The sequence below is a fragment of the Rutilus rutilus genome (assembly GCF_951802725.1).
Source record: "Rutilus rutilus genome assembly, chromosome: 5".
Lineage (NCBI taxonomy): Eukaryota > Metazoa > Chordata > Actinopteri > Cypriniformes > Leuciscidae > Rutilus > Rutilus rutilus.
This window is the reverse complement of record NC_140213.1, coordinates 6246531-6272678: the sequence shown is the minus strand read 5'-3', so window position 1 is coordinate 6272678 and position 26148 is coordinate 6246531. Positions and strand designations below refer to the sequence as shown.

At 37.5% G+C, this 26148-nt stretch overlaps 1 protein-coding gene across 4 annotated transcripts in view; it reads right to left on the bottom strand.

Moving 5' to 3' along the window:
- Positions 1–5665: 5665 nt before the first annotated feature.
- Positions 5666–26148, bottom strand: part of LOC311290554 (myelin-associated glycoprotein-like) — a 58919-nt gene continuing 38436 nt past the window's right edge. For 3 of the 4 annotated variants that reach the window (XM_084409106.1, XM_084409107.1, XM_084409109.1), the window contains 7 exons: positions 19746–19800; positions 18576–18932; positions 16283–16591; positions 15946–16203; positions 14434–14518; positions 14316–14337; positions 5666–6122 (listed from right to left, as the gene is read on the bottom strand). In XM_084409106.1, coding sequence (XP_084265232.1) covers positions 5961–6122; positions 14316–14337; positions 14434–14518; positions 15946–16203; positions 16283–16591; positions 18576–18932; positions 19746–19800 — 1248 coding nt within the window. In that variant the 3' untranslated portion in view covers positions 5666–5960. Of the gene's footprint in view, positions 6123–14315; positions 14338–14433; positions 14519–15945; positions 16204–16282; positions 16592–18575; positions 18933–19745; positions 19801–19918; positions 20558–26148 lie in introns of those variants that run through there. The other variant, XM_084409108.1, reaches the window with a different exon arrangement.

Below are 26148 nucleotides of genomic sequence, written 5' to 3'. Positions count from 1 at the left end.
TGTTCAAAATCCTGCTGCGACACAGAGCGCAGAAAAAAGTGTTCAGATCACAGACTCAGCAACTATTGTATTTAATTGTACAGTATAATCATAACATAGTTCAGACATTATCTCAATTCCATAATGTCCTTAAACATATTGCTGGCCATAAACTGAGAAAGTGCGTGTCCGGTGTGCAATACCTCGAGTTGTCATAGACGCGACGCGGCTATTATTTTACTAGTCATCATGGAATGGGAAACGTGACATTAACTGTTAACAGGGGGTTTCTGTGTTCATATATTTAATAAAGGGTGATTATTAAAATTAAGAACCCCGTTTTCTTTACTCATCTTATTTTTGTATTTGTATTTGCACTTGGTTTTTTTATTCAAATCTGCCATCTGCATGACTTTATTGGCGCCAGTGCAACAACAGGTTTAAGAGCTTTTCAGTTCTTCAGGAAACCTTCAGACAGTGTTTGGCTTCAGTTTGAAACCAGATAAACTTCACATGCTTGTCTTCCTTCACAAAAATTTGCCATAGATTGAGTATCCCCCTCAATAGATTCTAAAGATATCGCGATATATTGATATCGTGAATTCTTTTGGCCATAATAACCGTGGTGTGAAAAATCTAACATCGTGACAGCCCTAAAACCATTTATTCAGTCACCATGCCCTACTGACTGAGATGGTCAATACAAGTTTGCATGGAAACTTAAATTATTTTCCATTTTTCTAATATTAATCAGTGCCATTTCACTGGTAACATTGTTTTGTTGGCATACAGAGGAAAGCCCCTATGCTGATGAAATAAATATGAGATTGGTGAAAATTTCTATTTTGATTGATTTTTGTGTTCACTAGCAAAACCTTTGCATTCCCTCGAGAAAATGTGGTTTCACTCAAAAAAAAATATTTCAACATTTCAAAGGAACCGGGTGTTTTTTATTTACTCCACCACATGTCGTTCCTATGGGGTCTCTACAATGACTTGGTGATGTAAAAATATGAGAAATTATATTTTAATGCTTTTGTGTTTGCTAACAGAACCTTTGCATTCCCCTGAGAAACTTTGCATTGACACAAACTATATTTGAACACTTCTGCGAGCAAATTCAAAGTTAATCAGGGGAATGCAACTCTTTTTCAAGAGAATGCAAAAGGTTTGTGAAGGAATGCAAAAGTTTGCAATTACCTGAGAAACTGTGCATTTGGTCGCAAAACTTTTCCATTGAAATATGTCCTTCAGACTGACGGCAGAGTGTCTCTGGACTCCATAGCAGCTTTCATTGGCCAAAGACTGCCCAGAGGCCATCTGACTGACATGTAAATCAACCAATCACAGTTCTCTTTGTTCCTCGTTATGTTTAGGGGCGTGAAAATGTAACATTGATGTTCCCACAATAACAGACCGGTGTGTAAAACTCTTGGACGTATTTTAAAGAATCTGTGCTGTGAACTTTACATGCTTGACATACTTTTGAAAATCAAGCATTTTTTTTAATCCTGATTAGTACTTATTGTCACAGTTGTAAACACGAAGGCATTCTTCTTTCATGAGGGGGTTTGGCATCACAGCATCTTTGTTTCCAGGCGGACCTTTTAAAGAACGCGACACACACGTCTCCCCGACATCCTATAGAATTAAACCAATCAGATGATGATATGGTACATCAGACGTTCAGCAAGCGTTCCGTGGCAGTGCATGACGTCTGAGGCTGAGACTAGGGCAAGGGTGCCCAATCCTGTTCCTGGAGATCTACGTACCTGTGGAGTTCAGACCCTGATCAAGTGCTCCTGAAGATCTTAACTAGCTGGTTCAGTTGTGTTTGAGCAGGGTTGGAGCTGAACTTTGCAGGTAGATCTCCAGGAACAGGATTGGGCACCCTTGCCCTAGTCTCAGACTACATACCACATACTCATGGCCACATACTTAAACCCCTGCTTTAGGGGATCCGTACATTCCAAACCCCAACGCCCCCAGGCTTCGTAAGATCTTCACACAGACCTTTTTTTCCTACAATAATACAAAAAGCACACAATTGACAAACTATTAGTTAAGCTAAATTAGAAACTTTACACAAGCATTGTAAATTTAGCAACAATATTTATACAGAGTCCTGACTCGGTATTTGTCTTGAGGTAGGCCTCATCCAAATGACGTATTGATTTCAGTACTTTCATTTTTGTGGAATTTGGATTAGGTTAATGATTACTTCAAGTATGGATTTATGAGGTCAAATGGTACTGTACATGTTGATAGCTTGATTTTTTCTCATGAACTGAGGCACTAATATCTGTGAACAGGCTGTTTTTAAATATTTGCTCATTAATTCCCCCAGGGGCTATTTTTTATAATTTTTTCTTGTTACAAGTTTTTAGCACTTTCCACACAGATCCTGCTGATGTCTTTATCTTCATGTAGAACATTTGTAAGGTTGTTTGAGTGCATCGGTGTATGAGAACCCTGGTGGTAATGATTATGTGAGAATGTGACAGTCTCAGAGACTTTATTACCAAACTTATTTAGAATCCATATTGTCAGTTTACATCAATACATGACAGGGGAAAAAGTAACATGAAAAGTTATATTTTGTCTTAAGGTGTTGATTCCGAACACATAATGATTGTGTTGTTTTCAGTAGTCTAATTATATTCTGTAATATTTTGTTCTGTCTCTTATTGTAATTACATAATTATGAGATTGTTATTGGTGAGTTTCACAGTAAAATAGTGCAAAATGCTGCTTTATTTTTTTTAGAAAATTCACAGCAATTTCATGCAATTACTGGCTTGAGAAATTCAACTGGTTGTTGACATCAAGGTTTTGGTCTGTCTGATATTTTAATATAATTTAACATTTAGTCTGTCGATATTAATCATGAAAATTGTAACTCCTTTTTTCAACTGGTTGTGGAGTTTAGAGAGATGATTATTTTACTTGTAGTGCCTCCTGGTGCTGAACTACAATATTCACTATCCTTCCTCAGAAAGTTCATGTCTAGACTGCATGAGCGTTCCAGACCGGAAGTGACTATATTAATTAAATTAATAATAAATTCATATTATATAAATACAAAAACGATTATTTCTGTTTATTTCTATACCTATAATACGTCCTTAAAGTCCTACAATATGCATGACTCGTGTCGTCTGTTTAATGCTGTAATTGTTGGGTGTTCTCTTCAGAGTTTTTAAAAAGCACAACATGAAGAAATAAACTCATCCTATTATAATACTACTATACAAAAACAGTTCAAAATAGGCTATCCGTATAGAAAGTCTGTCAGTGCAACAGATTTATTTTATTTTTTTCGCAAATGCAAACACCTCACTGAAACGACAGTACGGAAGAGGATTAGGTCCAAGCAATAATAAAAAAAAAAAAACATCTCGAGATTAAAGTCATTATAATGCGAGATTAAACTCGTAAAATTTCGAGAAAAAACTCGTCAAATTTCGAGGAAAAAACTCGTCAAATTTCGAGAAAAAAACTCGAAATACGATCTTGAGAATAAACTCATTACATTTCGAGAATAAAGTCGTTGTGTTTCGAGAAAAAACTCGTTAAATTTCAAGAAAAAAACTCGAAATACAATCTTGAGAATAAACTCATTACATTTCGAGAATAAAGTCGTTGTGTTTCGAGAAAAAACTCGTTAAATTTCAAGAAAAAAGTCGAAATACAATCTTGAGAATAAACTCATTCAATTTCGAGAATAAAGTCATTGTGTTTCGAGAAAAAAACTCGTTAAATTTCGAGAAAAAAAATCGAAATAATAGTGAGAATAAACTCATTAAATTTCGAGAATAAAGTCGAAATGAAATGTAGAGAATAACGCATTCGATCAGGGTTCATTGCATAGCCTACTGATATCAACCTCATCGAGGTTTCGTGGTTTCCAGGATACCATAAGACGCATTATTAATCGTTGTTGGTTGTGTAGGCCTCCATCCACAGAATGTAACGTCTGTAACCATCTATACAGCCATATAATGGCAATGCCGTATGGTTTTAATTTATCATAGCTGTCCATATGCCAGAGTGCATTTGGGCCAGTCTCCTTCGTCGAAATTCCACACCTTGAGGATCAACAAGTTTAATAATGCGTCTTATGGTATCCTGGGAAACCACGAAACCTCCATGAATTTCATGTTGGACAAAAGCGAGTACATCACGCAAATTGGACTGATTTTTTCTTCTAAAAAGACCTAAAGTTAGCCGACCTAGACCTAAGAATGTTCTATTCATTGTTACTGAAAGAAAGTCTAAAATATAGCTTGACTAAGTGATCCAACTCTGCCATGTCCTCTATCAGTAGGCTATGCAATGAACACTGATCGAATGCCTTATTCTGTACATTTCATTTCGACTTTTTTTCTCGAAACACAAAGACTTTATTCTCGAAATTTAATGAGTTTATTCTCACGATTACTTCGACTTTTTTTCTTAGAAATTTAACGATTTTTTTCTCGAAACACAACGACTTTATTCTCGATATTTAATGAGTTTATTCTCAAGATTGTATTTCGACTTTTTTTCTCGAAATTTAACGAGTTTAATCTCGCATTATAATGACTTTAATCTCGAGATTGTTTTTTTTTTTTATTATTGCTTGGCCCTAATCCTCTTCCGTACTACAGCATAAAACACAGACTTACGTACAGACAATTATTTTAACCTCTGTTTGAGGTTCTTGTGATTTTTGTGTTTACATTATCCTTCTATTCTTTACCTACCTCAGCCCTGCCTGTCGTCTTCTCATCCAGAGAGGTTTCCTGACCCAGGGGACGCAGGTATTATCCTGTGTCATCCCCATAAGACTCATTACTGAACCAAGACCATCTCCTCCTTCAATTGATCTAAGGACTTATACAGAGAACTCTCTATCGCCCCCTAGTGTTTTTAGCCCCCAACGACGCCTTCCAGGCAGTGAGGGGTAGGTTTAAGGTTGAGGTTAGGGTTAGCTGCCTGGAAGCAGCCACTGGGGGCTAAAAACACCATCGAGCTGGTGACACCACCACTTTATTCTTTTATTCTTTATTCTATGCACTGGCCAACCATTTGGTTCTTTGTTTCGTATACTTGCATATAATGTTTATGGTCTAACATTCACCGCCATTTGTTCTGCATATCTGCCTGAACGGCTCTTAACTGCAGGATGTTCTGGGGGGCATTTGTACTTTGCTTGTGTAAATAAGTGTAAATCACATAAGATCTAAATGATCCTTACTTGGTGTATGAAAGAATGAAAAAATTACCCATTTGTCATGAAATGGAAGTTGTGGTAGTCTTTTTCTACCCTATTGTATTTGTAACATATATTTGAGTGAAACGGCTTCTCAAACAAGGAACAAAAAATGTAGAGCAGGACTTGATTTTGTCCATGGGGAATTGATTGGATGGTTGTGGTTTGCTATTGCTGTGATCTCATGTGAGTGACAGTTTGTGTGAGTGACGGTAATTTACCTTTGCGGCAATAAACACTCATCAGAGAAGAGATTTGGCAAGAAATTCTTATTAAAGATGTGCCCTCGGCACATCAATTGAAAAAAATAAAAAAATAATGACGCTAATAATGATTAATTAAAATAAATAAATAATGGTGAAAAGGTAAATCATTTATAATAAAAAATATAATATTCCATAAAAAAAAGGAACTCAAATTTGATTTCATAGAGACTTTAAATTCTTTAATTGAGAAAAGAATTATCACAAAATATAACCATACAAAAATACATTTTGTGAATGTATCACAAAAATAAAAATAGAAACATACAGTCAAGTATTCAGAGTTGAATTATAATTATTGGAGGGTTTTCATTCTTTAAAAGGAGAAAGCAAGTAGCAATGATATATAGTTTTGAACATAACAGATGGGAAGTTAAATATGCTGATGCTTATTAAAATGATCATTACTGGCATGCAGAAAGTAGACTAATTGTTCAGTGGTGATCCATATTCCACTTCTCACTTCAACAGTTTGCATAAATGTTTTCGTAGGAGAGATTCTTTTTGAATGTGCTTTCAGGGTTAACGGTGCAGGTCTCCTTATTTTCACATGTATTTGACTGAAGCTGATGGCTTTTTGTTGCACTTGACACATTGGCATAAATGTCCTGATCTTGGTTTGTTTCCTGAAATGCATTAATACATGAGCTGTGAACTTGTACTTACTCTGTTAGCTTTATGATAATTCACTCACAACATAACATTGTTCTGAAAGCAATGAAGCACTCATCATGTGTAACACTGCAGTATTAGCCCAGTTTCAGTGCGCTGTAAAGTAACGGTAATCTACTGTGGTTGTCAGCAATGTACTGTTAATTTACAGCTCTCTACCGTTAATTTACAGCTCTTATTTTTTTTACAGTATGTTACCGTAGAAATACCATGGAAGGTAACTCATATCATTTGGGAAACCGATTGCTTCAAACAGTTTGAGTTTAAAAACTAGTATTTATACTGATAAGACTGTGAAATTCATTTGAGTCCACTGAAAAGGAATATCTCTTAATATAAAACTGCAAACATAATGTGTAATAGTGAATTAATTCAAATTTAACTCAAATCTTTGCGGTTCGTATTTAGTGAACAAAAGCACACAAGTATGTGCTAAAGTACTTAGCAAGGAGATTGTCACTGCATCAGCAACTACACAGCTACTGCTTTTAAATAAAGCAACAGGCAGCAAAACATCAGTGTTTCTCTGCTCATCTTTGACTGAAGCACAGGCTCTACTCTCCAGCACACTGGTGACCCACAAAACAAATTAATTACACTAACAGATCTCTCCTATATCATCTTATGCAAAAACACATAAAACACTTCAATTTAATATTTACTCTCCTTTTCAGTTATTGACTTCGCATAACTTTTTTCAATGAACTTTCACTAATATTTCAGTGAAATGAACCTTCCGTTTAGTAAATCTGATTGTTACGGTTTACAGTATATTACGGTTTTTCCTTGATTTTACGGTAATCTACTGGCAGCTGTGGTTGCCAGTAAATTGTTGTTGTTTTTAATCAGTTTGATGCCGTAAATTAATTTACAGGTGATTACCGTTAAAATACGCTTCACTCTGTTTTTTTTATTTGACACATTTAACCCTTTTAACCCCACTGCAAAATCTTCAGTTTTAAATGAACACTAGTGTGTCCACACTACAGTGTTGAAGTAACACTGAAGCAGTGTTGAAGTTAATGATATTTGTGATGTATTGTATGCTTGCAAGTTTTGCATTTGAGACAGTAGAGATTCCGTAGTTAGAGTGCTGAGAATGTTGGGAAATATTCGGGGGCGCGCGTTTGCGCAGATAAAAAAACTCAGAGTAAAGTTGTGGTGAGAAGACAGACATTCCGTCTCACGTGTTTTCTTTTGAATAGATACATCACAGAAAAATTGGCGATGAGGATAAAGTTTTGTTCACATTATGGCGCTTATTGGAAATATAGGCGAGTTTGTTCCGAAAGCAGAGTCTTGGTCGGCTTATATTGAACGGCTTGAGCAGTTCTTCGAGGTGAACGGCATTCGCCAGGAGAAACAGGTTGCGACCCTGTTGAGTGTGATGGGAGCAACTACCTACGGTTTACTAAGGAACTTGGTACAACCAGAGAAGCCGAAGGATAAGTCTTACAAAGACATTGTGGACACTTTAAAGAATCATTCTGAGCCGAAGCCGTTGCTGATTGCGGAAAGATTCCGTTTTAATCACTGCAATCAAAGAGCTGATGAGACGGTGACGGAATATGCAGCGGAGCTGAAACAGTGCGCTGTGAGTTGTGAGTTCGGAGCAACGCTGGACGAGGCGTTGCGTGACCGTTTCGTAAGTGGAATCCGCAACGAAGCCTGCCAACGGCGACTGTTGTCAGAATCTAATCTGACGTTTGCACGTGCGTTTGAGATCGCATTGAGTATGGAGACGGCGGAGAAAGACACACAGCAGCTGAGAGGGCTAGACTCGCGCTCGGGTGTAGTGCATAAAGTGGATGCGCGGGCGCGAGCAGCGCAACATTCCGATCAGAGAGGGAAAAAGTGCTATAGATGCCATGGCAAAGATCACAGCCCTCATGTATGTCATTTCAAGGATGCAAAATGCCACAATTGTGGGAAAATTGGCCACATCAAAAGAGCTTGCAGAGGAAAAATGGAAGCTGGGAAAAGTAAACGTTATGTGGAGAAAAACACTAAGCATGTGGGGGTAGAGGAAGCTGAGTTGCCCATGTTTTCGCTACTAAGTGATGAGAACGACAAAAGGTAATTCGTAGAGACATTTAAAGTAAATGGCAAAGAAATTATGATGGAAATTGATACCGGCGCCGCCGTGAGCATCATATCTGAGAAACTATTTCAAGCTGCGTTCTCAAAAGAGCCACTAGAGGTCGCCGGAGTCAAGCTTAAAACGTACACAGGAGAGACTATGCCTGTGTTGGGACAGTTTCAAGCTAATGTGAGCTACGAAAAACAATGTGAATTGCTACCCGTAGTAGTAGTAAAAGGGGAGGGACCAGCTCTGTGTGGCAGGAATTGGCTACAAAAGCTCACCTTGAACTGGAAAAAAAATAAACATGTCAGTCAAGTGCATCAAGCAAGGTCCCTTGAAGAGGTGCTAGATTCGTGCTCAGAGGTGTTCAAACATGAACTAGGCACGCTCAGTGGGCTTAAGGCAAAGATACTGGTGAATCCTGAAATTCCTCCACGCTTTTGTAAATCACGTCCACTGCCTTTTTCCATGAAAGCTCAGGTTGACGCAGAGCTGGACCGACTGGAGAAGGCTGGAATAATCATGCCAGTAAAACACAGTGAATGGGCAGCTCCCATTGTGCCGGTGGTAAAAAAAGATAAAACCATAAGACTGTGTGGAGACTATAAATTAACTGTGAATCAAGCAGCTACTACAGAGACTTACCCACTACCTCGGATTGACGAGTTGATAGCTACACTGACTGGGGGAACTGTGTTTTCTAAGGTTGACCTGGCTTCAGCGTACCAGCAGGTTTTTCTTTATGATGAGTCCAAACAGCTGCTAACCATCAACACACACAGAGGATTATTTGTCTACAATAGACTACCATTTGGTGTCAGTTCAGCACCCTCAATCTTCCAAAGAATCATGGAGAACATCATGAAAGATCTTGATGTCGTTGTTTATCTTGATGACCTTCTGGTCACTGGAAGGACAGAACATGAACATCTGCAGAGGCTAAAGGCAGTGCTGCAAAGACTCCAGGAGAATGGCTTGAGAGTGAAAAAGTCAAAATGTGAGTTTGGGAAAAAGCAAATTGAATATCTAGGATTTGTGCTAGACAGCCAGGGCCTTCATCCATCTCCAGACAAAGTTGCTGCAATCCGGGATGCACCAGCACCCACCTGTGTGAAGGAGCTGAGAGCATTTCTGGGTCTGGTCAACTATTATGGACGTTTTTTGCCCAACCAAAGTACAGTGGCAGCTCCCCTCTACAGACTGTAGAGAGATAATGTACCATGGGAATGGAAGCAGTCAGAGAAAAGGGCTTTTGAAAAATTTTAAGACTTGCTTACGAACGAAAGGGTTCTGGTACATTATGATCCAAGTCTACCACTCACCTTAGCATGCGATTCTTCAGCATATGGGATTGGAGCTGTTTTGCAACACACCATGCCCACTGGAGAGGAACGTCCTGTGGCTTATGCCTCACCAACTCTGGCGCCTGCAGAGAAAAAGTATTCTCAAATAGAAAAAGAGGGGTTGGCGCTCATCTTCGGGGTAAAACAATTTCACCAATATTTGTGGGGAAGGAAATTCAAGATGGTGACTGACCATAAACCTTTGTTGACTTTGTTCGGAGAGCATAAAAGTCTACCCACCATGGCAGCGGCCAGGATTCAAAGATGGGCAATCATCCTTTCAGCTTATGACTACCATATTGAATACTGTCCCTCAGAGAAACACAGTAATGCAGATGGACTTTCGCGTGTTCCCCTGCCGGACACGACTGATGTGGGCACAGCCGCCTTGTCAGAAAATATTCATGCACTAATGGCTGAACACTTCTAACATGCTCCTTTGAATGCGGACCAGGTGGCACGGGTAACACGCAGAGACAAGGTGTTGTCCAAAGTCCTGAAGTATGTCATGGAGGGTTGGCCGATGGATGTGGATGAAAGTTTGAAAGTTTACCACTCACGCAGATATGAATTGTCTGCAGAGAAAGGATGCGTGCTCTGGGGTACCAGGGTAATAATACCTGATAAACTGAGAAAAACTGTGCTGAAAGAACTGCACGTCGGTCATCAAGGAATAGTAAAGATGAAAACTCTTGCCCGCAAATATGTGTGGTGGCCTAAAGTGGATGCAGATCTGGAGCAGGTTAGCAGAGCCTGTGAGCCGTGCCAGATGGAACAAAAGGCTCCACGTCAGGTTCCGTTACACCCTTGGGAATTTCCAGGTCAAAGCTGGAAAAAACTACACATAGACTTTGCTGGTCCTTTTCTAGGACACACATTTATGATACTTGTGGATGCATACTCAAAGTGGCTGGAGGTGTTTAGAATGCCTAACCTCACCTCACAAGCTACCATCGCAAGACTGAGGAGGTTGTTTGCGGCATACGGACTTCCGGAGCAAATTGTCACAGACAATGGAACACAATTTACATCTGAGGAGTTCAAAAACTTCATGCAGCTAAATGGCATTCTTCATTCAACGAGTGCGCCAGGTCATCCTGCTACCAACGGCCTTGCAGAAAGGTATGTGCAGACATTTAAAAGTGGAATAAAGAAACTTGCACACCTAACAATGGACTTGGAAGATAAGATCTCTCTTTTCCTAATGCAATATCGCACTACTCCAAACTGCACTACTGGCCAATCGCCAGCAGATCTTTTTCTTAACAGACATGTGCGCACTCGCCTGGACTTTGTTTATCCAGATGTCACTGTTACTGTTCGCAGGAAGCAATACCTGCAGAAGTTCTATCATGACCAACGTGCTGTGGAGAGGTCTTTTTCTGCAAAGGATGCAGTGTACCACCGTAACACCACAGGAGGAGGGAACAAATGGATTCCAGGTGTGATAGTAAAGCAAAGCGGGCCAGTGTCTTACAAGGTTCAGGGACGAGACACAGATGCCACTTTCAGGAGACATGGTGACCAGTTGAAACCCCGGGTTGTAGAGGATGAGCTTGTTAAAGAGACTGACTGTTCAGGGACTGACACTCCGATTCAACCCTGTGCACCAGAGGAAAAACAAGCTGTTCTGAGCCTTCTCAAGAGAACTGTGGAGGGGTTACAGGGGTGGCTCCGAGTCCACGCCGCTCATCCAGAAGTAGAAAAGCACCAAAATGTTTTGACCTGTAATCCATGAAACATACACCCATTGCAATAGCATTACGGTATAGGACTGTTATGGTCTTATATATAGATACAATGCTTATTTTGTTCTCTGATGTTTTTTTTGTTTTGTTTTTGTTAAAAAAAAAAAAAAAGTAACTGTTATGTTGTTGGTAAAGCCAATAATGTTTTGTGCCACGCTCGGGTTTCAGTGTGAATCTGAAAGTACTTTTGTTTAAAAAGGGGGGTAATGTGATGTATTGTATGCTTGCAAGTTTTGCATTTGAGACAGTAGAGATTCCGTAGTTTGAGTGCTGAGAATGTTGGGAAATATTCGGGGGCGCGCGTTTGCGCAGATAAAAAAACTCAGAGTAAAGTTGTGGTGAGAAGACAGACATTCCGTCTCACGTGTTTTCTTTTGAATAGATACATCACAATATTATTCAGTGATTAATGAACTGATGATTGAGCATTAGTGATGAACACCTGATGTTAACAAGCAGAACCACTGAAGGACAGAGGAACTAGCCTAGAAATCTAGACGCACCCTAGCGGCAGCAAAATGTATTTTGCAGCCAGGGCAGTCTAACAACTCTCCATAGACTTTCGGCAAAAACCTAAATTGGGTCAGGCCAATCACGTCACGTACAGAGTATGCGGGGCGGGCTTAACATATGACGACAGAGTTGCGACGGTTCCCTGGCTGCTACTTGAAAACAAAGAATGACGGCTGCTCATCAGCTTTGGCTGCGACTCTGGAGGACTTGAAGTTAAGTTTTTCTTTGAGAAAAGAGCCAAGAACGGCACTTAAGTCATTCTTAAAAAAAGGAAGATGTGTTCGTAGTTTTGCCGGCCAGATATGGCAAAAGTTGAATCTATCAACTAGCTCCGCTGATGGGAAAACGCTCTGGTTGGTTGAAGCGCTGTCCTATTGCGTGCAGAGGGAATTTGAAAGACAGCCGTTTATCCCGCCCCTCGGATTGAGCGTGTCTATGGTGAGTTGCCAGACCAAACATCTTGATGTAGGTCTGGCTTGCCAGGCTACAGAGGAACAACAAGAACAGAAAAAAAGCGAAACACAAGAACTAAAACTGACTTCCAGCTACAGAAGACATTAAATCTCTCAAGATCTCAGCAGTGGAGGATTAAACAACTCCAAAAAACAGCATTACCAGCTTCACTTATTACTAACCAGATTGACTTTATTTATTTTTGCATACATCTACAGAAATTCCTATTGAGAATTAACAGAGGTTTAGATGTTGTTTTGTTTAATTTGACGCCACCATTATGGAGATCAGTGTTTGCTTTAGTTGGGCTCTTGACCCTTGACTTTAACGTTAGTTTTTTTCTTTGGCTGCTGTAACTGTGTTTTTAAGACACATTTGTTGTGGAAGAAACAAAACCAACAAAAATGAGATCAGGTGTTGCTGGTTATGTTTTGATTTTGACATCATCACATGATGTTTGGATCACCGATCTTATCCCATGTCTAATCCATTATCAAAAATGTGTTGTTTTAATGCTCCTAATTTTATATTACTACACTGTGAAACTATAGCAAAAGATCAAGCAGAGCTACACAATCAGTTATACAGGATTTTAAAACTCATCGTTCACTAAAAAATGTTGAACTACGGCTTCATTTAGACACACACAGACATCAAGAATCAGCCAATGAATCTCAACAATGGTGACAATCAACAAAAAAGATATCAACGCTGAACATCACAAAACACGCAACTAAAACTCAACACAAAACCAATAGCAAAAATAAAAGCAAAAAGTAAAAATGAAAGAAAATAACCAGACAATTCAGCTGTATAATTTATTCATGCCACAATGCATGCTGGGAGTCATGGACGATTTTTTTGTACTATGCTGGTACCCATCATGCATTGCAACATTAAACTTTTGATTGTCACCATTGTTGAGATTCACATGCCGATTATTGATGTCTGTGTGTCTGGCTGATATAGAAGTTAAAAAAGTTTTGAGCATTTACTGTTTTTTTAAATTCTTCATATTTTCTGGTTGTCAAAACTCTGATAGATCTCCATCTGTAAAGTCACAGTGACACCACAATCAAAAATACAGAACATCACCCATATAAATACATTTGACAAAAACATGAGATCAGTGAATTTGACCACTAGATGATGATTGTGACTATTAACAAACAGTCACTGTCATCTGATCCTGTTTTCTTTCAGCTTCTTTGTCATAAACACACAGCTACAGCAGCCAAAGAAAAACTAATGTTCAAAAGTCAAGGGTCAAGAGCCCAACTAAAGCAAACACTGATCACCATCATGGTAACATCAAATGAAAATAAAATGACATCTAAACCTCTGTCACCTTTTAATAAGAACTTATGTAGACGTCTGACAGAAATAAAGTCAATCTGGTTAGTAATAAATCAAGCTGGTGATTCTGTTTGTGGAGTTGTTTAATCCTCCTCTGCCGAGATCTTCAGAGATTTAACGTATTTTATCTTCAGTTGATTTCATATTTTTTCTGTTCTTATGTTCCTCTTTCCTTCAGTGATTCAGCTTGTTAACAGCAGGTGTTCATGAGTCTCCAAATTAACTCACTTGTTTTCATTCACTCCTTCAAGTGGACTATATTAGTGAACTAATGTAGGGAATAGTGAATGAGGGTATAGTGTGTGATTTGGAACACAGCCGCTGAGTGTCAACTTTGAGCGCTGTTAATTCACAGTATATTCCTGTAGGCTACTCTCTCGAAAACGCCAAATATCACCCAGAATGCATTTTTTTCTACGGTACATTGCTGTTTTAATGGAAAACAGCTTGTTACTGTGGAAATTTTGCCGTTTTTTACAGCAATTTTTTTACAGTTGTTTGCCTTGCCCTTAAAGACCTCAAACTGAAGTTTTGTAACTTTTACAGTCAAATTTACAGTCTATTTCAGAAAACAAATGGACTAAGAATAGTGAAGACATGTTTTATCTATCTATCTAAATCACTTCATGAGAAACATATCAAGATACTTACACTTTTGTGTGTTTTTTTGCACCTGCATATACCAACAAAAAGAAAGGAAAACATTCTCATTTATCTCAAATAATGTATAAAATATTTTATATCATTTAAATTTCTAGCAGGATCCTACCTTCTGTAAATCAGAACAATAGGAAGTGCAAATAAAAGCAATGAGAACAGTGCCAAAACTGCGAGGAAAGCAGTGAATGATATGCCTGCAAAAACAAAGAGAACTGACAAACATGGCTTTTGTTCCTGTTCATTTCAGTAATGACAGTAATGCACAAATATATGGTGAATCTGTACAGCAGGGTTCCTCAAATCCGGTCCTAGAGAGCCACTGCTCTGCAGATTTTAGCTCCAACCCAAACAAACACACCTGAACAAGCTAATCAAGAGCTATGTCCCAATTCAGAGGCTTTTTGGCACACACCTGAACAAGCTAATCAAGAGCTATGTCCCAATTCAGAGGCTGCATCCTTTAAAGGCCACGAAGATCAGAACGAGCGTTGTTAAATGGGACGGTCTAGCCTACGGAGGATTGTTCTTGACGCCTAGCAATTGTGACAGCTGCTGTTGATGAGTGGCAGTAACATTTGTACTGGACTTTTTTGAAAGTTATATTAAAGGGGATGTCTAACACTATTTCATGCCTTCTGACATATTTACACTGTTAAAGAGTTGGATTCTCATGGCCGAAGTTTCAAAAAAGCTTGAGAAAGATTTGACATTTTGTTTTTAGACCGCAAAATCAACAATGTCATCAAAGAGTGTTTTTGGTTGTGAGGGAAAGACAATCTTGTTCAGCTTCCCAAAGAACCCAGCGTTAGGGAAACAGTGGATGCAGTTTGTTTTTCCGGGGCAGCAACGGAGTTGTGCCAAGTGTGTTTCGGTGGCACAACATTTCGGTGACGAATGTTCTATAAACAAGGCCCTTGACTGTTTTCAGAAATAACTGGTACAGCTTCTTTTATAAATCTGATCAAACTAAAGACTCTTCGGAGATATGCAGGATTCAATACTACTCTATAAGTATTCAAGATTTACATGAGATTGGCAGAAACTGTGTGTGTTATGTACCCTTTAAACTGTCTGAAAACAAAACAGGGTTCACAAACAGTCTAAATATGTTCACCATGGTCCATTTCTGTATATAGCAAAGAGTATAAACTATATATATAATCGAATCTTAGTAATATATAAGCCAACATTTGAACTGCTTTAGAGTTTTTTCGTTCTATTTTTACATTTGCATCATTATATATGAGTAAGCTGAAACCCAATGCTTATGTTTAAAAGTGTAATTCAGCAAATTCTCTCAAAACAATCCTGTAGTCACCAGCGCACAAAGAGTTGTATCCTTCATTTCATGGGAAACGAAGGACGCATTTGGAGGCCGCATCTGAAGGAGCCTTTGAATATGGACAGCCTCCGTCGCGTCGTGGTGAAGCAATGGCCTTCGAATGCGACCTGTGAAGGATTCAGCCTCTGAATTGGGACACAGCTGAGGTCTTTAGAGTAGGTACTAGGAAAATTGCAGGTAGGTGAGATTGATTAGGATCTGAACTAAACTCTGCAGGACAGCAACCCTCCTGGGCAGGATTTGGGGAACCCTGCTCTACCGTCTCAAGCACAGACTGACCTGGGACCGTGATCTGTAGGATTGTGGAGTTCCCTGCACCATGTAGGTTCTGTGCCTCACAAATGTATTCCCCACTATTATTATGGGTCACAGTAAAGGAAAGCACACGCGAGGCACCCACTTCTTCCACTATACCTTCCTTCTTCATGAACCACCTGTGGACCGCTGGAGGGTTGGCATTACTTTGGCAGGTAAGGGTTACATTATCACCAAGCCAGACTGAGCCTGTAACAGAGATCTGTGTTTCCTTAGGAGGATCTGTGGGCCAGAAAGAGAAGAAACTGAGCATTTTCATAAAAAGAGAAAAGCTGCAAACTGTGTTGGGTTAAAACCTCACACTCCACATTGAGGATGATGGTCTTGTGGCTGAGCAGGGGTTTGTCTTGTCTGTCTAGCAGATGGATGGAAACACAGTTCACTTTCAGCTCATGATGGTGGAACGATGGGACGAAGTTCAAAATGGCAGAAACATTCTGTGTCCCATCAGCATTCAGCTGTGTCCATTGTGTTATGTTCCCACCAAATGCAGGATCCCATGTTACATTTGGAGAGTTACTGGGGCAAGGCGCTGGAACAGTGCAAGTCAGATTCCCCACCTCACCCTCCCTGAGTCCCGGCACAATCACATACGGCTCAGCCAACGAATCTATCAGGATATGAAGAGGAGAAAGAGTGATGGTAATGGTATTCATTTGTATAGAAACTTTGAGCATTTACAAATAATTACACTTTATTTCAAGATGCCCTTGTTAACGTGTAATTAGGTAATATTACAGTTTTTTTACAGTCGCTATAGGATACATTTCTCAATTAATTGATAAGATAACAGTACAATTGATAAAGACTTTTGGGAAAGCAGAACTCAGAGGTGTCTGATCTAGTTCGCAGGTAAGAACAGCTAACATAGGAAGTGTCTGTGTGAATGACATAAAGAAAACTTTTTGTTTCTCCTGTCGTGAAGTATCATACGCCAGTATAAGGCGCCAAGGGAAAGTCTTTAAAGACGCTGATTCATTCAGTAACAAACCAAGGGTAGGGATGGCCAGTATTTAAAATACCTAGGCCCATTTGAAGTACAAAATACTATTTAATGAAATTTGTATTTAAATACATTTAAGTTTAGTATTTTTGTAAAGTTAACCTCTTTATTAGGCTACTGATTTCCTGTATCAACTAGTTCATTCACGTGAGCTGCAGCTGCAACCTAGCATAGGCCTATATAGTATCACAAAGAGATAGATATACAGCTGGAGATTTAATTGTTATTTGTGTAATTGTGTATATTTTCATATGCAGATTATTGTTCCCTACTTGAGTTTGAAAATAAAGCTTAAAATAAAAGCTTAAATAAAAGCTTTTAATAAAGTTTAATAAAAGCTTAAAGCATTGAGCACAGGGTGAGAGCATTTTCTGCATTAATAAGGATGTGAGAATGTCATGAGAAGAAATAAAAAAAGTATAAGTATTATTTTTGTCCAGAAAGCTTATATAATTTGATAAGGTTTAATGCATTTAATGCACTTTTTTTTTTTACCTCTAAATTATTAGATTTTATAAATAATTTTAATATAAATAAGCACATTCTTCACATTATTTCACTTAAATACAAAATAACTCATTAATGCATAACCCTGGTAAATCAGGTCAAAATATCTCATTTTGGGTGTGTCTGCTGACTTATTGTGGGAAGAAAAAAAAATAACAACTTGATATTTAATGACTCTTGCCACTAGATGGAGCAAATGTCCCATTTGAAATGTCCCCTGGATCCCAAAGTCCCATTTGAAGTTGGTTTGCTTCAGTGTGCATTCATGTAGATTATATTTAGACATTACAATTTATTTTTGTTTTGGAAATATGTGGGCATTTTAAGCATGTTTTTGTGTGTGTGTGTGTGTGTGTGTGGGGGGGGGGGGATTTATACTGAAGTGGTTTATTTTGCAATAATTAAAGTCAGTAAAGTGGACAGCAGGGATTTACAATGCAGAACAACCCACCCCCACACAAACGCAAAATGAATGGTGAAATTATTAACAGCATTTTTGGAGCTGTAACAGTTTTATTATATTCTGAATGAAAATCAGCATATTCAAATATTCTCAGAGGTTTTACTCATGCCTTCATTTCTGTGTGTTTGTTCTGGATTATTTTAGACAAATAAAATATAAAAAAATAACCATTTTCTCATTGATTCCTATGGGGGTCAAATTGACCCGTGAGGGAAGGATTTGGTAGCCTACTATTTTTTATTACAACCAATTTTATTGTATTACAATTTTTGTGTGTATTCCAAGTTTAAGTGTGATAAAAGTCCTAAGGTCTTGGACCACTCCGATGAACACTCAATTCATAAAAATGTTAATATTTTTATTTTTTTTTTTTGTCGCGGGTTGATTTCCATCACTGTATGTACAATTTTGGCACTCCGACACAAACAAAACACAACTATGTGTTTTGGGAGCAAAAGTACACAAAATTAGTGGCAATGTTTGACCTAAAATGTAAGTTGCTTATAGCTGGCTACTATGTGCCCCGTAAAACTCTGAACATTTTTCAAAGATGTGATGCCACAAACCGCTTAAACTGAAAAGTAATGTCTGATTCTTCCTGGAACATTTGCACTGCCTTACCTGACACCTTTATCTGCACAGCATTAGTTGCAGTCACACTAAACCCCACAGATGAAAACCTGAAGAAGTAGCGATCTGAATGCTGGCTGGTGAGATTCATCATGACAGAAGTGCAGTTTTTCTTTCGTAAGTCCCCCACCACCTTTATCAGCGGTTCCTTCTGTCGGTGAGCGTTGGTAAAATCCTCTGTATCATAGAATGACCACAGAGATCCTCGTCTCCAGGTTGCGTTTGGTGAAAGGTCAAGATATTCTTCATTCTCCGTTGAAATTTCAAATCGGCAGGGAATCAAAAGGCAGGAGCCGCTGGTGGCGTTTAGGGTTTTGGGGACCGACATTTTCATGCCATTACACCAAGCTGGAATACAAATGTGCTATAATGAAATGTAATAAAAATCTATAGGCCTACATACATTGTCCCTCAAAAATATTTTGACAGTTATGCCACAATTAACAATGTATAGGCTACATGTATGCATTATAGACTATATAGTCTAGATTTATTTGAAAGAAAATAGCATAAGAACACTTTTCAGTCAACGCATTTCACTCAATGAAGCTTGTTAGGTTTCAAAATGAACTTTCTGGTTGTCACAATAGAGCACATGTACACTTCATATACACTCTTAAAAATAAAGGTTTGGCATCTTTGGTTCCATGAACCTTTTTGGAACCTTTAATTTTAGGAGTCTATGATAAACATGCATTAACTACCATGAACTAACAATGAGCAATACATTTGTTACAGTATTTATTAATCTTTGTTAATGTTAGTTAATAAAAACAGTTTTTTATTGTTCGTTCACGTTAGTTCACAGCGCATCAACTAATGTTAACAAATACAACTAATGATTTTAATAATGTAAATATTGAAATTAACATTAGTCTAGATTAATAGTTGTAGACGTATAGTTCATTCTTAGTCCATGTTAAATGTTAATGTTAACTAATGAAACCTTATTGTAAAGTGTTACCATTTAAAAAGTGACTCTGAAAGCGAAGTTACTTCTGAGAAAAGCTCTTGCATTATTTGTTTGCTGATCTAATTAAATTAATTTCAGACATTTTCAAGTATGACATTAGTGTCCAAATGTTTTTTTAGTTTTTTTTTTGAGGTTGAGGTCATTGTTAGTTCAATTATATTCTTAATGAAAACATAAAAAAGACCAACCTGATAGAATGGTGCTGAATACAAGAAAATCTGCAGCAATCATTCTGAGAATCACCTGATGTGTAGAAATAATGAAGATTAAATGTAGCATCTTTTTTATAGTCATTTGTCTTGACAGTTGTAACAGTTTACAATGAAATAATTTCTAATTTAAAACACATTTGATAGTTTACCTCAAATAGATTTTAATGAGCGACCCCGATAAGAATGACCTTTACTTCAGTTGTGGTGAAGTCATTTTACCACAGATGGAAGATCTCATTTGAATCATAAAAAAATGTTGCAAGCTCTGATAGAGATATTTGACAACGCCTTCAATGCAAAAAGCAGAAGTAAAATGTTTTTCTCATTTATTTCATTTTGAGTTTAAGGTTTCAGCCAGGACTGGAAGCCCAGTACATACTGATTCATCCCTCATGCAGAAAGTCCACACAAGTGAGATTCATAGAAGTATTAAACTTATGACATTTCAGGAAATGCCTTATATGGATACAATAACATGCAAATAGAGACGTTTTGACTGATGAAACATGAAGACAAACACATGATAGCAATAATATACTGTATGTGTGTTCATCAAGCTATCTCAGGTATTTTCATAAGAATGATGTATGTCTTTAAAGGGATAGTTCACCCAAAAAGGAAAATTAGCCCATGATTTACTCACCCTCAAGCCATCCTAGGTGTATGACATTCTTATGACATTTTTTTTTTTATCATAAATGGATGCACTTTTTGGGGTTTTACATTTTTTCCAGCTATTCACTGCCATTATAAAGCTCGGAAGAAGAATGTCATGTACACCTAGGAGGACTTGAGGGCAGTGTTCGAATTGAGGGCGGGCTGGGGGGGTCCGGGACCCCCCATAAGCATCAAGGGACCCCCCATAAGGCCCAAAAAAATTACCTCGGGGGGTCCCCTGGTTTTTCATTAAAACTAAAATAATAGAAACATAATTTATTAGGTAATATATATATATTTTTTATCAAAGTATTTCGCTGCCGCTCCTATTAGAAAGTAATTCAAATTAGATTTGCGTCTGAAAAGATGCTAAAATTTATAAACAGATACATTTTATTGATCGTGCCATTTATATGCCAAAAATAGTTTTATTTTTATTTATTTTTTTGTACGTGATGCGTATTACACGCCATAAAGTGCATATCATATGCACGCAAAAACTATTTTTGGCGAATAAATGGTACGAGAAATAAAATTTCGTGCTATAGATAAGCACTTTCACGAGAGCCTGGCAGAGTGGATCTTCATTTTCACCTCACGATGACAGTACCCCCTGCGCAAAGTTACCTCCAGATGACGTAGTTTCAAAGGTGTGCTTGTCCGTCCTATGTCGGTATCAGGAGGGTGCAGACTGTGACGCCAATCAACGTATTTTTCCGCCGTCTACCGAACCTCCTGTATCGACTTCCACAGGACTTCTGTTTAAGGGCTAAATATAGTCCAGATATGGTCGTTGTGGACGTCTCATTTTGGTCCCCTATGGGTGCAGACTGTAACGCCAGACGACGTCTTTTTTTGTCGTCTAATGATCGTCCTGTACTAACGACCAGAGGACCTCTGTATTGGGCTAAATATACTCCAAATGTGGTCATTGAGGACTTCCAAGTTTGGTACCTTAAAGGTGCAGACTGTGACACCAAATGACGTCTTATTTAGTCGTCCAACAAACGTCCATTAACGTCCAGAGGACCTCTGGAGGTGCAGACAGTGCTTTTATACTGCACTGTTCATAACATCTGTCTAATTTCAACTGTTCCAGTTTATTTTTCTGTAGCTTCATTTGATTGCTTTCCTTACCACCACATAACTGGAAACACATTCTAATCCATCCATTTCCAGTTCAAACCTGCCTCTGAGCCAAATAAAACTACAGGAAAATTAACTGGTACAGAAAACAGGCCCTCCACCCTTTGGAAAGGGATAGGCATACAGTAATGCACAGAGGTTTAAGAAATCAGTTCAATCCCCACTCATTTTTATTTTTTATTTTTTGTAAATCACTGTATGATCTGTACAATTTCAATTAAACACAACTATCACACAAGTGCTAAACTGAATCTGTGCAAAACAAGGTGCAAAAGTTGAGTGACTGAGTAACTGACTGCGGTGTGTGTGTATGTGTGTATATATATATGAAGAGTTCAGATGCAAAAGCCTCTAAGTGCCATCTGAAATTTTCTTCTAGAATGATCATTTTTATCAAGCTCGTATATTTAAGTTCAGTAATTTCACTTAAATGACAATTAATAGGTCATTTTCATTGCCATTTAAGTGAAATTACTTAACTTAAATATACGAGCTTGATAAAAATGATCATTCTAGAAGAAAATTTCAGATGGCACTTAGAGGCTTTTGCATCTGAACTCTTCATATATATATATTTTATATATGGTCTTTTATATATATATTCTCTGTGTTCAGCACATGATCAGTGACTATGTGGAGTGAACCCTCCACCTCCACTTCTTTGTGGTGCGTGTTTAAGGTGTTCTGAGGTGAAAGTTCTAATGGAGTCCTCCGTAGCAGTTTGGTCAAACTTCATAACTCCATCTGCACAAATACAAAAACACACATAAATATAGCTGCAAGCAGCAATACGGGGCCGAGCCGCTGTAGCACAGTAGGGCTGTAGCGCAATGCAGAGCCAGAAGAGCAAAAACAGCAGAAATAGAATGTACATGAAGAACTGATGGGTTCAGAAGTACAGATGAAATCAAAATGAACAGAAGTTCTGATTAGAACGAACACAGAATGTAGAAAAAAACACACACTTATTTCTAATCCCAGTGTAAGAAACATTAGTACAGCTCTTACCCAGATAATAAAGGAGCTCAAATGACAATTTATACACAATTTCAAAGTCGCCCCACACTGGTCTCGAACCCACGACCAGAATGGTTCGGGATTCATGACGCATGGTTGAACAGATTGCGCCACCCAGAGGCAGTGTTGGGAGTAACGCGTTACAAAAGTAATTAATTACTGTAATGCATTGCTTTTTGCTGTAACGCGGTAATGTAAGGCATTACAGGGGGGAAAAATGTAATATTTTACTCGGTACAAATGTCAGTAACGCGCGTTACAAGCAGTTAACCTGGAATAAAGTGGTAGTTTTTTTTTCCTTCATGCAAATTCGCCAAAATCACCGCGAGATCAGCAGAGGAGAAACGTCCGCGCAAAATGTTTCACTCCGTTTCCATGGCAACTCTGCGCCGCGGCCGTTCCAGTGTTTGAAAAATAGACAGTATGGGTTTGAAAGCGACATGAATGTTCAAAGTTCACGCGCACGGCCATTGATTAAACCACGTCAAAATCATGCAGCATTTACAAACATCTAGAATTAGAACATTACTTAAATAAAAATCTCATTAATATTACATTATACATTTAAAACTGATTTTGGAGATCTATGACTCGTTCATAGACCAAATGGCCTATGCCCACACTACTGCAGTCACTCACAATAATAATTAAAATAAAATAAAAATATTTGGCTTAGTTATTTTTATTTTTGCTAAAGTTTAACCCTAAAGTTTAGCCCGGGCTTAAAGTAAAAAGATTTCTGTACCATGCGTCCATGCAAAGTACCATGGTAATATTTGAGGTACCAAGGTTATATCTGAGGAAGTATGTACCATGGTAATATGTACGGCAGAATGTACCATGGTTATATCTGAGGTACTAGGGCATGTACCATGGTAAATCTGAGGTACCATACTATGTACCATAGTAACATACTGTACAGTATAGTACTTCAGATATTATCATGGTACCATGATAATATCTGAAGTACTATAAAGTATGTACCATAGTTATATCTGAGGTACTATGGTATGTACCATGGTAGGTACCACGGTAAATCTGAGGTACCATACCATAGTAACATCTACAGTACCATGCAATGTACCATGGTACCATGATAATATCTGAAGTACTATATAGTACCATGGTTATATGTAAGGTACCATGGTACTACCATAGTACTACTATGGAATACCATGGTACTACTATGGTATACCATGGTATGTACTATAGTACATCATAGTAAAATTTCTTATGGGTCCAAGCTCAGTCGGATACCACATCACCTTCTACTGGATGTGTAATGAGCTAATTGAGCATCATAAGCTACATTTAGATTTCCAAATCCATATTTGCAGTTATTTGGGTGAGAGTAACTTAAAAGTAATGCAATAGTAGTGTAATGCCTTACATTTTAAATACAGTAATATTGTAATGTAACGAATTACTTTGAAATGACAGTAATAAGTAATAAATAACGCATTACAGTTTCGAAGTAACTTGCCCAACACTGCCCAGAGGACATGTTGTACAAAGCTGCAGAGGAGAGGTTTCAGTGTAAGAATGAGCACACAAAAGCAAGTTAACCAGATTAGCATGCTAAGCTAGCTTAATGCTAATGTAGCTTATGACGTGGTACATCCAATCCTGGCAAAAAAGATATCCTCGGATTCGACACGACGCAAGGAATCGATAGACACCAATTTTATGATTTTGTGACAAACTGTTCACAAGTTACAGCCTCTGAACCAATTATGGGTCGACCTCATTAAGTTTGCGACATCATAACTTTTTTTTTTCCAGTATAGCAAAAAAAACGGGGACAGTACTTTTATGCGGCTCAGTCCGAAGATCATTTGAGTACATGTTTGGACAAAATTAGACCAATTTTGAAGGAGGAGTAGCGAAAAAACTGTTTTACATTCGCTCCAATATGGCGGCCAGTCACATTGTTGAAAAATAACATGTGAGATATCGTTGAAATCGGCATAAGCCAAGGAATATATTGACATAAAGAAATCAAATTTCAAGCAATGTTAGCAAAAGTTATAAGCGTTTTTTCAAAAAACAATGATATCTATGGAACACTAGGTGGCGCTGTGATCAAACTTCTCAGGTACCTTCGGGCCATGCTTATGATGATCCATACCAAATTTGGTGAAGAAATTTCAAATAGTTTAAAAGATATTGCAAATTATGACAAACGAAGTTTAAAGTAGTTAGAAGTTTAGAAAGAAAGAAAGTTTAGAAAGAAAGAAAGATTAGCTAGAAAGAGAAAGAAAAGATAGATTAGTTAGAAAGAAAGATAGATTAGTTAGAAAGAAATAAGAGTTAGTAAGAAAGAAAGATTAGTTAGAAAGAAAGAAAGAAAGAAAGAAAGATTAGTTAGAAAGAAAGAAAAAAATAAAGAAAAATAGATTACTTAGAAAGAAAGAAAAAAATAAAGGTAGTTTAGTTAGAAAGAAAGAAAGAAAGAAAGAAATATTGATTAGTAAGAAAGAAAGAAAGAAAGATTGATTAGTTAGAAAAAGAAAGATAAAGAAAGATAAAGAAAGAAAGAAAGAAAGAAGGAAAGAAAGAAAGAAAGAAAGAAAGAAAGAAAGAAAAAAGATTAGTTAGAAAGAAAGAAAGAAAGAAAGAAAGAAAAAAGATTAGTTAGAAAGAAAGAAAGAAAGAAAGAAAGAAAGAAAGAAAGAAAAAAAATTAGTTAGAAAGAAAGAAAGAAGGAAAGAAAGAAAGAAAGAAAGAAAGAAAGAAAGAAAGAAAGAAAGAAAGAAAGGTAGAAAGAAAGAAAGATTAGGTAGGAAGAAAGAAAGAAAGATTAGGTAGAAAGAAAGAAAGATTAGGTAGAAAGAAAGAAAGAAAGAAAGATTAGGCAGAAAGAAAGAAAGATTAGGTAGAAAGAAAGAAAGATTAGGTAGAAAGAAAGAAAGAAAGAAAGAAAGAAAGAAAGAAAGAAAGAAAGAAAGAAAGAAAAAAGATTATTTAGAAAGAAAGAAAGAAAGAAAGAAAGAAAGGTAGAAAGGTAGAAAGAAAGAAAGATTAGGTAGGAAGAAAGAAAGAAAGATTAGGTAGAAAGAAAGAAAGATTAGGTAGAAAGAAAGAAAGAAAGAAAGAAAGATTAGGTAGAAAGAAAGAAAGAAAGAAAGAAAGAAAGAAAGAAAGAAAGAAAAAGAAAGAAAGAAAGAAAGAAAGAAAGAAAGAAAGAAAGAAAGAAAGAAAGAGATTAGTTAGAAAGAAAGAAAGAAAGAAAGAAAGAAAGAAAGAAGGAAAGAAGGAAAGAAAGAAAGAAAGAAAGAAAGAAAGGTAGAAAGGTAGAAAGAAAGAAAGATTAGGTAGGAAGAAAGAAAGAAAGATTAGGTAGAAAGAAAGAAAGATTAGGTAGAAAGAAAGAAAGAAAGAAAGATTAGGTAGAAAGAAAGAAAGAAAGAAAGAAAGAAAAAGAAAGAAAAAGAAAGAAAGAAAGAAAGAAAGAAAGAAAGAAAGAAAGAGATTAGTTAGAAAGAAAGAAAGAAAGAAGGAAAGAAGGAAAGAAAGAAAGAAAGAAAGAAAGAAAGAAAGAAAGGTAGAAAGAAAGAAA